The sequence below is a fragment of the Camelus dromedarius genome, chromosome 20, assembly GCF_036321535.1.
Source record: "Camelus dromedarius isolate mCamDro1 chromosome 20, mCamDro1.pat, whole genome shotgun sequence".
Classification (NCBI taxonomy): Eukaryota; Metazoa; Chordata; class Mammalia; order Artiodactyla; family Camelidae; genus Camelus; species Camelus dromedarius.
The window spans coordinates 34,460,862-34,474,582 of NC_087455.1; the positions used below are offsets into that span (position 1 = coordinate 34,460,862).

General features: G+C 36.1%; 1 protein-coding gene across 1 annotated transcript in view; it reads left to right on the forward strand.

The window, feature by feature from the left end:
- Positions 1-13,721, forward strand: part of RAD54B (RAD54 homolog B) — a 69,388-nt gene continuing 55,667 nt past the window's right edge. Inside the window, exons 1-3 of the mRNA XM_031439333.2 lie at positions 1-71; positions 1,395-1,545; positions 5,280-5,445. Coding sequence (XP_031295193.1) covers positions 1,411-1,545; positions 5,280-5,445 — 301 coding nt within the window. The 5' untranslated portion in view covers positions 1-71; positions 1,395-1,410. The remainder of the gene's footprint in view (positions 72-1,394; positions 1,546-5,279; positions 5,446-13,721) is intronic.

The window sequence follows — 13,721 nt, forward strand, 5'->3', positions numbered from 1 at the left end:
TGGCGTGGAAGGGGACGCCGTCTCCCAGGGTTCCTCCCGTCTGGGAGCGCCGCTTCCTCGGATCCTCGCCGGTGCGTCCCGGGAGGGGAAGGGCTGTGAGGCTGCGACCACCTGTAGGCTTGTGTGGGACAAAGAAGGGTGAGACGCTGGAGCAGGCCTCCGAGGGAGGAGGGAAGGAAGGCGGAGTGGCCGTGGCCGCCTCCTGCGGGTCTGGGAGCGCGGTCGCAGGTGTGAGGGACGCCGTCGCCGCTGGCCCCGGGGAGGCTGGGGGCGGGGGGCGGCCGTGGGGGCAGGCCGCCGGGGGAGGCGGCTCGGCGCGGGGCCGCCTCCGCGCTCGCTCTGCTCCTATGGCGCTTGGGTGTCTTTCCCTCAGGACTACCCTACACTCTCCTGCGCGGTATTAATTAATATTAAGTAAGTAGTGGAAGATTTACCCGGGCCGCCACGTCACAGGAACGACTTAAGTGAAAGAACTACCTAATGTAGTTGGAAGGGGAAAAGCAGGAACAGCAGGGGAGGGCGGTTGCTGGTTCTTGGCTGTTTTATTTACGTTCTTGCATCCCAGAGGTTTTCTTGTCGCACTTCATCCCCCGCTTCAAAGCCAAAATGAATCCATAGATTCTGTTCATAATCCACTTTGTCGAATTTCATCCTTCACTATCCTCACTTACGGGAACTTCATCATCTCTACTTCATAGGACCTTATGTATTAAACATCTAATCATAATTACTGTAGACAGTAATATTACATATAACATTGAGTACTTTGTGTCAAAGTGTGTTGAAAATTTTTTTTAAGTATTTCATTGAATCTTCCCGACAGTTTTATGAGTAATTATTATTATATCCCCTGATATAGATGAGGAAAGGGAGACAAAAGAGGGAATGCAAACTGTGCAAGATCATATACTAGGAAGTGAAGGTCCAGATTTATATTCAGGCATTTGCCTCCAAAGCTGTATTCTTAGTTATTACACAGTACAGTGTATTAAATTGCCAAGTAATGTAGGCATTCTGATGTGTGGTCAGCCTGGATTTTCGTTTTACTTGGGAGGACAGAAGCAGGTAGGTGTTAGAGTGCATCGGAAGTTGTTGCCTCACGGCAGAGCTGCTAAATGGTTATGATTTCTAGGGCCTGGGAAAAGGGCTCAAATAGCACTAATTTAAGAAGTAATAAGGCTCCAGAAGTATTTAGGGGGAAATATGCTGACGTCTGCAGTTTATTTTGAAATGCATCAACGGGTTACATGGCTTGATGGATGCCTACGTCATATGTAAGTGTCGGAGCTTAGTCTCATATTTTTAAAGTTGTCATAATTAAGGTGATGATATATTTACAGGTGATTCTAATCAGACTTACGATTAGATGATGTTTTGTTTGGGGTGTTTTACAGATTAATACTGCTGAATATGAGACGATCTGCCGCACCAAGTCAGTTGCAGGGGAATCCCTTCAAAAAACCGAAATTTATACCGCCAGCAAAAAGTAATCCAAGCGTGAACGAAGAGATTACAAAGCAGAATTCAGATATAAAATTACTTGAGGTAAAAAAAGAAAAAAGTAAAGGAAGAGAGAAGCATGTGTTTTTTTTTTTTAAATGCCACTTAAAGAGTTAACAATACTTTACTGCCCGTAAGAGTTTTCAGTATCTCTGACAAAGTCTTCTAGACACCTTAGAAATAATGACTAAATATTTATATTTTGAAGGAATGACATGAAGTAAACTTGGGTAGTTCTATAAAGTAAACTTTGCTAACAGTGAAAAATACGTCTGCAAGGGAAGGGGTGGGGATTCTTGTAAAAAAATTATTTTGATTAATGTTCTTTTTAAAGGTACCATGTAATTAAGTGAAAACTTTTAGATAAGGCAATTTAAAGAGAAAACATATATAAATAGTGATCTATATCACTCTTCTGGACATTTCCTTTCATTTTTACTTATAAAATGTAAGTGCTTGAAACAGTCTTAGTATACATTTTTTACTACTAAGAGAAAGGATTGTTTGGTCTGAGGTATATAGGAAGAATTTAAAGGTTATAGAGAGTATATAATTTTTTAATTTATTTTGGGGGAGAGGTAGTTAGGTTTATTTATTTATTTATGTTTAGAGGAGGTACTCGGAATTGAACCCAGGATCTTGTGCATGCTAAGCATGCGCTGTACCACTTGAGCTATACCCTCCCTCCACAGAGAGTTTATATAATACGTAATCCATACTTCTGCTACTTTACAATTCTCTGATTTATTTATGTTAGGGAGATTAAAATCTACTAATCATTTTTCTCTCTCTTTTTTTTATAGTGGTAAAGTATATATAACATAAAATTTGCCATTTTATCATTTACATTCACACTGTTGTTCAACAATCACCGCTATCTGTGTTCAAACCTTTTAATTACTCCAAACAGAAACTTTATAGCCATTAGGCAATAACTCCTGTTCTCCCCTGGTCATCACTAGATTTTCTGTCTCCATGAATTTGGCTATTCTAGGCACCTCTATAAGTGGAATCATAAATCTTTGCTCTGTTGTGCTGGCTTATTTCATTTAGCATAATATTCTCCAGGGTCAGCCTGGTTGTAGCATGTACCAGAATGCTTTAGTGCTTTGTGTGGCTGAATACCATTCAGTTGTCTGTATATACTCTATTTTGTTTATTTATTCGTTTGTCGATAGCTGCTTGGGTGGTTTCCACTTTTTGGCAGTTGTGAATAATGCTGCTATGAGCATTGGCATACAAGTTTCTGTTTGAGTACTTGTTCTCAGTTCTCTTGTGTATATACCTAGGATGGGACTACTACATCATGTGGTGATTCTGTTCAGTTTTTGAGGAACTACTGAACTGTTTTCTACAGCTACTGCATCATTTTACATTCCCACCAGCAATGTCTTAGGGTTCCAGTTTCTCCACATCCTTAACAACAGTGGTTATTTTCTGTTTTCTGTTGCTCTTGGGTTTGTTTTTTGTTTGTTTTTATTATGTCCATCCTTGTTGGTGTGAAGTGGTATTTCATTGCGGTTTTGATTTGCATTTTCCTGATGACTGATGTTGCTGAGCACTTTTTCCTGTGCTTATTAGCCAGTTGTATATCTTCTTTGGAGAACAGATACTATTGAAGTCCTTTGAGGCATTTAACTGGTTGTCTTTTTGTTGTTGAAAACATATACTAATTTTTGACTGCATTTTTTGGTCTGCATCTGTTTGTTTTATCCTACGTTTCTTTAGAATTTTGGCCACAATGTAAGGAGAAAACACAGTTTTTCATTTTAAATAAGCAACATACTTTAAAAAATTAAAATGGAAAAATACTAATTGCAGAGATAGCTGGCACCACTTTAATCAAATGAATGCCTCCAGTAAGGGGGCAGATTGATATTGTGATGAGCTGTGATGTTCCTGTCCAAAATGCATGACCTGAAACTTATCATAAAGAAACATCAGACAGATAGAGGGGCATTCTACAAAATAACTGGCCTGTATTCTTTAAAAGTGTCAAAATCACAAAAGATGAATAAAGGTTGAGGAACTGTTCTAGTTTAAAGGAGAATAAAGAAACATGCTGACTAAATGTAATGTGTGATCTAGGACTGGAGCCTGGCTCAGGGAAAAAACTATAAAAAGACATTATTGTTGTAAATGACCCCATTTAAATGTGGACTGTTGATTAGATAATAGTATTATACTACCAATGTTAAATTCTTGGTTTTGATAACTTTACTGTGATTATGTAAGAGAAATGTCTTTGCTTTTTGGAAACACATTGCAATATTTAGAGGTAAAGGAGCCTGTGTCTCCAGCTTACTCTCAGATATGTACATACACACAAACACAAACACACACACACACAAGGAGGGAGGGAAAGAGGGAAAGTGAATGGAGCAAAATGTAAACAAATGGTGAATCTGGGTAAAGGGTATATGGGACTTCCTTGTTTTAGTTCTGGAATGTTTCAAAAAGTTTGAAATTATATGAAAATAAAATGTTCCAAAAAATAAAATTTATGACCTTTATTAGTTTATTGCCGTGATTTACTTTAAAATCTTACCGAATAGGTTTTTGAATGTCTCTGAAATTTATTATAATGAACATTTATAGAGACATGACAACTGTGTCTTTTTATTGTGAGTTGTTATTTAAAAAGCATTTCAAACATACTATGGTAGGCTAAAAAATGGCCCTCCAGAAATGTCTGTGTCCTAGTTCCTGGAACTTGTCAATATGTTACCTCACATGGCAAAAGGGACTTTGACTAAGTGATTGATGTTAAGGACCTTGAGATGAGGGGTTATCCTGGCTTATCTAGGTGGGCTCAATATAATCATAAAGATCCTTGAAAGTTGAAAAGGGAGACAGAAGAGAGAGTTAGAGAAAGATGTGATTATGGAAGTAGGGTTGGAGAGATGCAGAAGAACTGGCTTTGGAGTGGAGGAATGGGGCCACAAGTCAAGGAATGTGGGTGGCTTTTCGAAGTTTGAAAAGTCAAGGAAATATATTCTCCCTTAGAGTCTCCAGAAAGAAATGCAGCCTTGCTGATAACCTTGATTTTAGCTGAGTAAAACCCAAGTCAAAATTCTAACTTACAGATTTGTAAAATAATAAGTTTGCATTGTTTTAAGCAACTAAGTTTGTGGTCATTTGTCACAGTAGCAACAGAAAACTAATGCACATACCAAAATAGAGAAAACAGTATATGAAGAATCCCGTGTACCCATTACCCAGCTTCAACAATTGTCAGTTTATGACCCATCCTACTTTGTTTTTACCTCTCCAGCTCCCTTCCCAGTTCTTAGTTCTTCCCCACTCAATATTTTGATGCAAATCCCAGGAATATTTTTTCATTTGTAAATGTTTTAGTATTTGTCTCTAAAATATAAGGACTCAAAAAAAAAAAAAGCAATGACTGTATCATTATCACACCTAAGAAATTAACAATATTTAAGTGTTGCCTTTAATATTGAGAAATTTAACAAGAAAAAAAAGCGGTTGACTATGAGAATGGCGTGTTGTGACTTATAGGAAACCTCATTTGATATGTTGTTTAAAATACACCATAATTATAAGCATAATTTTTACTCTGTGATGTCTTTCAGCTTTTATAATGTAATAAAGCTAGTTTAAAAAGCAATAAAAATTAGAATTTTAATTTATTTTAAAATATTTATTCCGTATTTAGATATGAAAAACTAGTAGCTCATATTTTAAAATACGAATCTATTATGTGAAACTATGGGAAATTAGATTTAATTTCAGCATAAAATGCCTATTTGTTTTTTTAGGTTGCTGCAAGTAAGAATACTTTTCTCCAGTCACAAAATGATCCCAGAATATGCAGTTTTAATCTGCCTACTGAAGAAAGTGCTAGAGAAATTAATCATGGGGACAATTACAGGGAAAAATGTTTGGAAGCATCTGCAATGAGAACATTAGACCCACATCATACAGGTAAGACTATATTTTTTATTGATCAGGTCTACACTTGACCGGTCTTACTACAGTGTTATTTAAATTGATTATTTGCAAGAATGAGTATGTTATATTTGAAAGTAGTTGATATAATACTACTAGATTGTTGGCAGTTCAGATTTTTTAATTGTCATAATTTATCTTTAATGATTGGATTAATAACCATGTAATTCAAATCTTGTACTTTGTGATAGGTGTATGTCTAAAGTTGTTCATTGTAAACTTACTGGTCAAGTAATGGTCTTTTCTCCAAGTACCAAAATAAATTGTATTTAAAGTTTGGTTTAAAAAAGGTCTTAAAAACACGTTAACAGCACTAATACTGTAGAGGTGAACTTTAAATGAGTAAAATTGTTACTTCATTACAGTCCATTGGAGTAACTTCAAATCATTTAGATTTTAATTGTGAAGGTATACCATTTCAGGAAAAACAAACCCCCCCATTGTTGAACTGAGTTAAAATAATGATTGTGGTTCTTTTCGCATCTGTAAGAGATTAATATTTTTCAGGTTATTAAAAATTATCTAGGATATTCATAAATGTTTATTTGGCCTTGTGAAAGCCAACATTGACTACATTTTTCTAAATTACATTTTATTCATTTTTTGGTTAAACAAACAGTTTCAGGGAGAGAGTCCCATTTGCATTTACTACAGGATAGTAACCAGCATCCTTAAAGATATCAGTGCAAATCAATGAAATTTCTTAAGTGCTTAAGCCTTTTGAAGGAAGATTTTGAGCTTTGTGATAGTTAATAAATTTTATGTACAAATGGGTTCATTTCTTACTGGTGCAGAAAAGACTTGTGTATTTTCCCAACTGGCCAAGATCTTTAGTACCATTTGCATGCTCCTCATAACTTTGCAAATCTGTAACTAGTGTCAGGACGAAGTTGAGAAGGGCTTTTGGAGCTGATATCAATTTAGAGAGATCCCTCGACACAGCCCAGGTCATGGCAGTTTAGCTTCTGCCCTGTTTGTGGGATTTGCTACCTCTTTGTTACTTTCTTCCCTACTCCCTTCCCTTTCTCTGGTCTTCCTTCCATCTTAGGTGGGCGTCCTGTTTTCCCAGACTTTCCTCTCTGCTGTCAAGCCTGTGGCAGATAATGATCCATGTATGCCTATTTCTTTCTGTCATGGTAGCTAATCTCTTCACCAGATTAAGATACTTAGATTCTAGGATGTAATACATTTCATGATACTGATTTGGGCCTCTGTGTTCTACTATAGTTTCTCATTCTCTTCCCTGCTAAATATGAGAAGGGAGTTAAGAGTTAAGATAAACTGAAGAGGGAGTTAATTTACTCAACCCTTAATCCCTTAATCCTTTTTCTGATTTAGTACATTCCCTGGACTGGGGGACCTGTGCCAACCTCCTGATACCCTTCTGCCTCTCATTTAGAGAGAGTTAACTGGGGAAAAGAGCATTGTGAGAAACATCTTGCTTTCTGTGCTGATCGCTGGAGAGGAATGTTGTGTGTAGGGAAGTATGGAGATGAAAGATCTGTAGAGTACATGTTCACCTTTTGGCATTCTTTTAATTCTGTGTCTAATCCACCTTGAAGTCAGGTCCAAGCCTGTATGTCCCAGTTAAAATATGTCCACATTTCCCATTATCTTTTTATTTTGAAAAATTTCCTACCTATAGAGAAGTTGAAAGAATAATCCAGTTATCATTATAAATCCAGTAGTTGTTAACATTTTGCCTTATTTGTTCCCTCTCTCTCAATCTCTCCCCATTGTCTCTCTGTATATGCAATTTTTTTTTTCTGTACGTTTTGAAAATAAGTTGCAAATGTCATGCCACTTCACCTCCAAGTACTTTAGCATGTATATCCTAAAATAAACTTTCTCCTTCATAATCACACTATTACACCAAACAAGATGAACAGTAATTCATAACATTTAATATCTGTTTCATCAGGAAAACCATTTTTACTTTAAGCTAGTTGAAGTTTGGTTTCTTTCTCAACTGCAAGAGCCTGATTAAGTACATTTTGCTCTATTGAACTTCACTGGGCACTTCAAATCTCTTCAAGCCTGTTGAGGCCATACTGGATTAAGGTGGACCCTAAACCCAGTGGCTGGTGTCATTGTGAGGAGAGAGACAGAAAGACAGAGGGAACAGGCCTTGAATGGAGGCAGAGATCAGAGTAACACAGCTGCAAGCCACAGAGTGCAAGGATTGCTGGCAACCAACCATGAGAAGCTAGAAAGACTGCAAGACAGGATTCTCTCCTGGATCCTTCAGAGGGAGAATAGGGAATGGCCCTGTCATCCTGATTTTGAACTTCTAGTCTCCAGACTGTAAGGCAATAAATTCTGTTATTTTAAGCATTTGCAGTACTCTGTTTCGGCAGTCCTTGGAAATTAATAAAGGGAGTCCTACACCTCCTGATATTCATGGCTATGCTAACATTCTTTAGAAAAACAAAGAAATTCCGTCGTTCTTGATTGCTTCTCAGTGTGATGAAGTACGAGACCATTAATTCTCCCTCCAGCTGGTCAACCCCATGCTTTATATTTTATCTACTTACCTGACTCTCCTTCACTCAACTGTGGCATACAAAGACAGGGCGTACTTTCTCTTGTTCAAGTTTTAAACCAAATAGTATGAATTCAAAAACATTTTATGACTTAAAGGATCTTGAAAAACTTGTAGTTGAGTCCCTTGGGAAAGCCCTTTGGCTATGATGTGCTTCAGAGAAGTCAAGTTCTTAAGAAGAAGCTCCTGGAACATGACAGCTTGCAGGTGTTGGTAATATTTGAGAGAATAGTTTCAGAAAATATTTGGAACAAAAAAAGTCACGTTGTAATGGATATGTGATGAGTGGAAACAGGCAAACAGAGGCAGTGAGTGTTAATAAATATAGTATGTTTAAATCAGTAAAGAAATTTGGTTGTGAAGGGAAGGAGTGGTATGTTGAGGGCTAGCAGGGAACCAGAGAGGTTTTTTGGTGGTTGTTTTCAAAGGTAGTAAGTTGTAGGTTGACAGGAAAGAGGCACTGAAGAGGGAAGTTTACTGAGATCAAAAGGGAATGATAAAAATCTCTTTGTGGTGGAGAGATAAATGTTTTTCAAATGGGTCTTAGATCCCTGGAGATGTTTGGAAATATTGTCAGTGATCTCAGGTTATAAATTCTCAGAGAAGCTTAGATTTTGTGTTTTCTTTTAAATGATATGAGTAAGAGTGTATTAGCATGTGCTGGATCTGTTGAGTGGCCACTGTATAACTGAGTATTATTACAAGATTTCATGATGCAAATGAGAACAGAGATAGACAGCATGGGATATACTCCTACCAGATGAATGTTTTGTATATTCACATGAGGGATGGTCAAAGAATAGAGCCGTCATATTGTCGTATTGGAGAAGAAGCTTGCTGAACACAAAAGGACTTTTATGTGCCAAATCTGTTGGTATCATATTTACAGTGTGATTAGCAGTTTAATTTTACTAAAATATCACAATCATATTAATGTAATTTTTGAATTCTATTGGTTTATAATTAACTTACAAGCATCCTTGATTTTTTTTTCTGATATACGTAAAATTCACCATTTTAAAGTGTACAATTCAGTGGCACTTAGTATATTTACGATGTTGTGCAACCATCACCACTACCTAGTTCCAGAACATTTTTATCACATTAAAAGGAAACCTGGACTAATTAAGCAGCTAACTCCCCATCCCCCAGTCTATTCCCATCCCCTGGTAACTACAGATCTACTTTCTCTCTCTATAGATTTGCTTATTCTGGATATTTCATATGAGTAGAATAGTGTGATAAATATCGTCCTTTGTGACTTAATAAGTAATGTATGCACACGGTCAGAAGTTGAGAAAACATGAAGAATACAGCAATTCCTGAATACAGCAATTCCTGATCCCTAGACATTTCGTTCCCTTCCCCCAGAGACAATCATTTACCAGTTTTGGGGGGCATCTCTGAGTAACCTGTACATTTGGAAACATTTGTGTGTGTATATTTTCCCCATACAAATGAATGTTCATCATCACTGTGTTGTACACTTGTAACTTAAATCACATTGTACATCAACTATACTTTAAAGAGAAAAAGAATGTTCATTAGCATCGCTGTTCTGTATCTTGCATTTTTACTGTAACAGTGTATCTTTGAAATCGGTTTGTCAGTATATTTAGAACTACCTCATTCTTATTTATTTATTTATTTTTTAAACATTTTTTCTTGATTTATAATCATTTTACAATGTTATGTCAAAGAACTACCTCATTCTTTTTAAAAACTATATAATATTCCACTGTGTGGATATGCCTGACATACTTAACCAGTGCCTTGTTAATGGATATTTAGGTTGCTTGGCATCTTTTGTTATTACAGACAAAGCTTCAGTGAATATCTGTAAATATAAACATAAGTGAGAAAATATTCATGGGATAAACACCTTGGTGTAGGGGTGCTGGTCCGAAGGTATGTGCATTTATCATTTTGATGGATAATGTTGAATTGCCCTCTGCAGAGGTTAGTATGTTTATATTCCCACCAGCGACATATGAACAATATATTTATCATTTATTGTGATTCTCAACCTATATATAAGTATATAATTATGCTTTTTGATATTTGACAATCTAATCATTAAAAATATTATTTTGTTGTGCTTTTTAACATAAACTTTTTAATGTTATATTTGGAGATTATTTTAGACTTACAGAAAAATTCAGGTATAGTACAAAGAATTTCCACACATTTTACCACATTTGTGTGTGTTTGTGTGTCTGTAATTTTTCTGAGCCAAATGAAAATGAGTTGCTGACATGATGCTCTGTTACCCTAAATTTTTCAGTCTGCATTTCCTAAACAAGTGCAGGCTTCCGTATGGTAAAGTACAGAAGCACAACCATCACAATTAGGAAATTAATTCTGACACAGGACTACCATCCGATCTACAGATTCCATCCAGCTTTCGTCACTTGTCCCAGTGATGCCCTTATAGCAGAAATAAACTTTAAAAAGTGAATTAGTGAACGTTGTTTTCCTGTTAGTCCAGGATTACGTGTTGTTCTTAGCTGTTGTGTCCCTTTAGTCTCCTTTAATCTTGAACAATTTCTTGGCCTTTGCTTGTCTTTTGTGCAGTATTTTAATATTCTTAAAAACTGTGGGCCAGTCATTTATACAGTGTTCCTCGGTTTGGGTTTGTCTGAAATCTCCTCATAAGTAGATTCAGGCTATGCGTTTTTGGAAGGAGTATGACAGCAATAATGTCCTGGTTTCTGCTGGGTTTCTTCACTATAAAAGTATTATTTTTGCCTTCGTACTTAATAAGTATCTGCGGGGAGATACTTTGACACTAGATAGACATCTTGTATTTAATCAAACTTTCACCCAGTAGTTTTAGCTTTCATTGATTTTTTTTTCCCCTAAATATGATCACTGTGATTGTTGCCAAATGGTGATTGTCTAATTCCATCTATATTTATTAGTTGGCATTTGAGATAAGCAAGAGATTTTTCTTCTCCCCATTTATTTGTCAATTTTTATAGATTCATAAGTTTTCATTGTATTTAATGGGTTATAATCTGTTATTGTCATTTATTGTGGTGGTCAGATTGCCTCAAATCTGACCAATGGAAAACCCCTGTAATTTACAAGGGCTTTTGTGTCTTTTTGACAATCCCCGTCAATTTCTGAGCACTCCTGTACTTTCTGGCATGATTAGAGCTTCCTTGCCCCAGCTATTGAAATTAACCAAGGGTCCTGATTCTTTTTTAATGGAAAGTGGTGTCTAAAAACTAAGATCTGGACACTAGGTATGCTCATTATTACTGCAATGTTATTGCTTTTAACCCTTCCAACGATCAATGTTAGGATATATATTTTTACACCTGTGTTTCTTTATCTGTCTCTGTATATTAGAAACCATGATTTCCTACAAATATTCCAATTCCAGTTTGGTGCCACAGGATTCAGTCTAGTCTTTACTCTTTCCATAGTTGCAGTACCTTCTTTGACAGTGAAAAAATTCATCACCGTTATCTTAAGTACATTTACTTATTCATTCATTTCACTTGTATGTAACCAGTCTACCAGAAAGGGACCGAAAACTAGTAGGAAATGTTGTTGTGAAAAAAAGCAGTTTGAGATTTTATATCCTTATGAATAATGGTTATTTGAACGAAATTTAGATTTTTCTTATGAAAATTATGATAGCATGATAAGCCTTCTTTTGTTTACATATAACTTTATTGCTTTCTTAGCACTGCCATAAGATGAGTTATTTTTGCAAAATGTTTGTGGATTTCTTAACTCTTGCCAAAGACCTAAAATCTTTTGATATTCAAATCAGTCTCTTTCCAAGTATCTATCACGTTAGCTTTTTACAGTTGATTTCATTATATTGTCACGTGGCCTGCAAAGAGGCTTTGATGTTATAGTTAAGCCTTAAAGGATATTTGAATGGGAACTATATTTTTTAAAAAATTTGTTATCAGTTGATTGGTGAATATTTTTTTCTCTAACAGTGACTCTATTTTTATTTAACTATTTACTTATTTATTTATTTAACTATTTTTTTTTTTAAGGAATCAGATACTGAATACTCAGATCCACTTTATCATTTTTTCCCATAGAAAAATATATTAAAAATTTAGGAGACTGTCCTTGTCCTTTAAGTCTCTTTTATAAAGATTTGGGTCAGGGAATAAGTAGGTCTCTGAAATTTGGAGGTGTGTAGAGTTATTTCCCAGTCCAGATTGTTTGGCAATGTCAGGAGCCCAATCTGCTAAAGAGGGGAATCACGATAGGTGTATCCCTATCTCTTTTAAAAACACTAATGAAGATAATTCTCTCCAAAATACTTGTTCTCAGGATAAAGAATGGTTTTTGGGGTAACCTACACACTGGGGCTATTCTGTTGAGTTCCTGTCTTGGACAGAAGTGAATAAGTTTGCTCAAATTTATCCTGGAATCAGGTCAGTAAAAAACAATCCTGGTCATTTGAATATCAACCCTCCCATTTGCATCCTTCCATATCATCTTGAATTATGTTTGAAACTACTCAGGTATTATCCAGGACTCAATCAGACTGAGTTATCAAGTTCTCTCCTGAGTATGGAGCATTGCTTGCTTTTTTCCTAAGATGGGGCACTCATGGGAAAAGGCAACAATCAGATGATATACATGTTGAGCAGTGGTTCTTAATTTACGTGAATCTAGAGGGGGTGTGTGTGTGTGTGCATGTCTGTCTGTCTGTAGGGGAGGCTGTAGTGTAAGACCTAAAATTAAGGCCTAATATTGTGCACTGCTTTGACATCTGCTAAAATCGGGAGGGCCTTGAATGGCCTAACTGCAAGTTCTCTTCCCCACTCTGCTCCCTAGTATAAGACCCTTTAGCTAAACAACCCTCCTTATTAAATGGATCAGGTGCAGTTTCTGCTTATCCATGAGTTGCAGGTTTCAGTTCCCTGCCAGCCACAGAATTATTTAAACAAGCTGATCACATCCTCCTGAAGGAGTCAGAGTACACTCCACTCTCTTAATACTACATTTGTTTACTTTTGCTTTTATTTCCATTCTAGGAGCTGGTTTGAAAAAAAATACTGCTGTGATTTATGTCAAAGAGTGTTCTGTCTATATTTTCCTCTAGGAGTTTTATAGTACCCAGTCTTACATGTAGGTCTTTAGTCCATTTTGAGTTTATTTTTGTATATGGTGTTAGAGAGTGTTGTAATTTCATTCTTTTACAGGTAGCTGTCCAGTTTTCCCAGCATCACTTATTGAAAGACTGTCTTTTCTCCACTGTATATTTTTGCCTCCTTTGTCATAGATTAATTGTCCATAAGTGTGTGGTTTTATTTCTGGGCTTTCTATCCTGTTGCATTGATCTATACATCTGTTTTTGTGCCAGTGCCATACTGTTTTGATTACTATAGCTTTGTAGTATAGTCTGAAGTCAGGGAGTGTGATTCCTCCAGCTTCGTTCTTTCTCAAGAATGTTTTAGCTGTTTGCCGTCTTTTGTGTTTCTATACAAATTGAAACATTTTTTGTTCCAGTTCTGTGAAAAATGCCATTGGTAGTTTAATAGGGATTGCATTGAATCTGTAGATTGCCAAGTAGTTTTAACAAGTGTATTCATGACACTTTTCATAGAGTCTGCTATAGAAGATTGAATACAATATTTTTATAATGTATGTGAAACAGTAATTTATGTAAGATTAATTTTTTGTTTTAAAATTTCAGTAAATCCAGAATTTTAAATCTAACCTAACAGAA